The sequence below is a fragment of the Alexandromys fortis genome, unplaced genomic scaffold (genome assembly GCF_014885135.2).
Source record: "Alexandromys fortis isolate MF-2015 unplaced genomic scaffold, M_Fortis_MF-2015_v1.1 scaffold_959, whole genome shotgun sequence".
NCBI lineage: Eukaryota > Metazoa > Chordata > Mammalia > Rodentia > Cricetidae > Alexandromys > Alexandromys fortis.
This window is the reverse complement of record NW_026068826.1, coordinates 3,917-6,109: the sequence shown is the minus strand read 5'-3', so window position 1 is coordinate 6,109 and position 2,193 is coordinate 3,917. Positions and strand designations below refer to the sequence as shown.

Below are 2,193 nucleotides of genomic sequence, written 5' to 3'. Positions count from 1 at the left end.
CTGACTTGTAGAACTTTGTGGTAATTGACTGACTTACAGAACTTTTTATTATATTATATTATATTATATTATATTATATAGTGCGTGTGTGAAGGAGTGTGCAAACGCGTGTGCAAATGTGCACGCGCTGGGGTAATCGACTGACTTATAGAACTTTACAGTAATCGACTGACTTACAGAACGTACTCTGACATATTATTATATTATGTTATATTGTATTATATTATATTATATTATACGTGTGTGCGTGTGTGAGTGAGTGTGCAAACGCGTGTGCAAGCGCGCACGCGCTGGGGTGATCGACTGACTTGCAGAACAACTTCCGAGGACGGATGCTCTGATACGATATGATAATTATACGTGTGCGCGCGTGTGCGAACGCGCGTGTAAGCCCCGCCCCCCGCCCCGCCCCCCCCCGCGCACACTCACCGCGGCCGAGCCCCGCAGGAACGACAGCAGGTTCCGGCACACCGGCAGCAGCACCAGCAGGCAGTTGAAGTTCAGGCAGGCGGCGGGGGCGCGGGCCAGGGCCAGCCAGGGCTGGAACACGGAGGGGGGTGTGTGACCCCGTGCGTGACCCCGTGACCCCCTGCGTGACCCCGTGCGTGACCCCGTGCGTGACCCCCGGGACCCCGCCGCCCGCCCATCCGGGAAACTCCCCCGGAACGGAGCGAACTCCTATCCGTCCCGCAAAACCCCGCCCTCTCGGCCCCGTGCAGTGCACGAACTCCTATCCGCCCCTCGGAACCCCGCCCGCCCCGCGCCGCTGATGCCTCTTAAATTAATAAATATTAATTAAATATTTTTCTTTTTCTTTCTTTTTTTCTTTTTTCTTTTTTTTTGGGCGGGGGCGGGGGATGGAAATAGATTCCATTCGTTTTAAATCAATAATAAATGCGACGTTGTCGTTGATCGGAAACCCGATCGCTGTGGGGGCCCGAGAAAGGGGGAAAACCCATCGATAAATAAATCGATAAATAAATTCATCAACAAATCGATAGACAAAGCAATAAATCAATCAATGGACGAATCAATAAATCCGTCAATAAATTAATGAATGAATCGATAAATAAATGAATCAATATATGAATAAATCGATAAACGAATCGATAAATCGGTAAATAAATAGATCGATATATCGATAAATAAATCGATCGATAAATAGATAAATCGATCAATGAATCAATAAATAAATCAAAAATCGATAAATGAATCAATAAATCCATCAATGAATCGATAAATAAATCAATCAATAAATCAAGAAAAAAATCAATCAATCAATCAATCAATAAATCACTAAATCTATAAATAAATCGATAAATGAATCCATAAATCCACAAACGAATCGATCAATGAACCGATAAATCGATAAATCGATCAATAAATCGATAAATAAATCAAAAAATCGATAAATAAATCGATAAATAAATCAAAAAATCGATCAATGAATCAATAAATAAATCAAAAAAATCGATAAATGAATCAATAAATCCATCGATGAACCGATAAACAAATCAATAAATGAATCAATAAATCAAGAAAAAATCAATCAATCAATCAATCAATCAATCACTAAATCTATAAATAAACCAATAAACGAATCAATAAATCCACAAACGAATCGATCAATGAACCGATAAATCGATAAATTGATCAATAAATCCACAAATGCACCGATAAACAGATCAATAAATTAATCAATAAATCCATCAATGAACCGATAAACAAATCAATAAATGAATCAATAAATCAAGAAAAAATCAATCAATCAATCAATCAATAAATCAATCACTAAATCTATAAATAAATCAATAAACGAATCAATAAATCCACAAACGAATCGATCAATGAACCGATAAATCGATAAATCGATCAATAAATCCACAAATGCACCGATAAACAGATCAATAAATTAATCAATAAATCCATCAATGAACCGATAAACAAATCAATAAATGAATCAATAAATCAAGAAAAAATCAATCAATCAATCAATCAATAAATCAATCACTAAATCTATAAATAAATCAATAAACGAATCAATAAATCCACAAACGAATCGATCAATGAACCGATAAATCGATAAATCGATCAATAAATCGATAAATAAATCAAAAAATCGATAAACGAATCAATAAATCCATCAATGAACCGATAAACAAATCAATAAATGAATCAATAAATCAAGAAAAA

General features: G+C 36.8%; 1 protein-coding gene across 1 annotated transcript in view; it reads right to left on the bottom strand.

The window, feature by feature from the left end:
• Positions 1-2,193, bottom strand: part of LOC126496058 (cytochrome b-245 heavy chain-like) — a gene marked incomplete at its 5' end in the record, with an annotated part of 11,962 nt that overhangs the window by 6,183 nt on the left and 3,586 nt on the right. Inside the window, one exon of the mRNA XM_050133632.1 lies at positions 430-678. Within this exon, the coding sequence (XP_049989589.1) occupies positions 430-678 (249 nt within the window). The remainder of the gene's footprint in view (positions 1-429; positions 679-2,193) is intronic.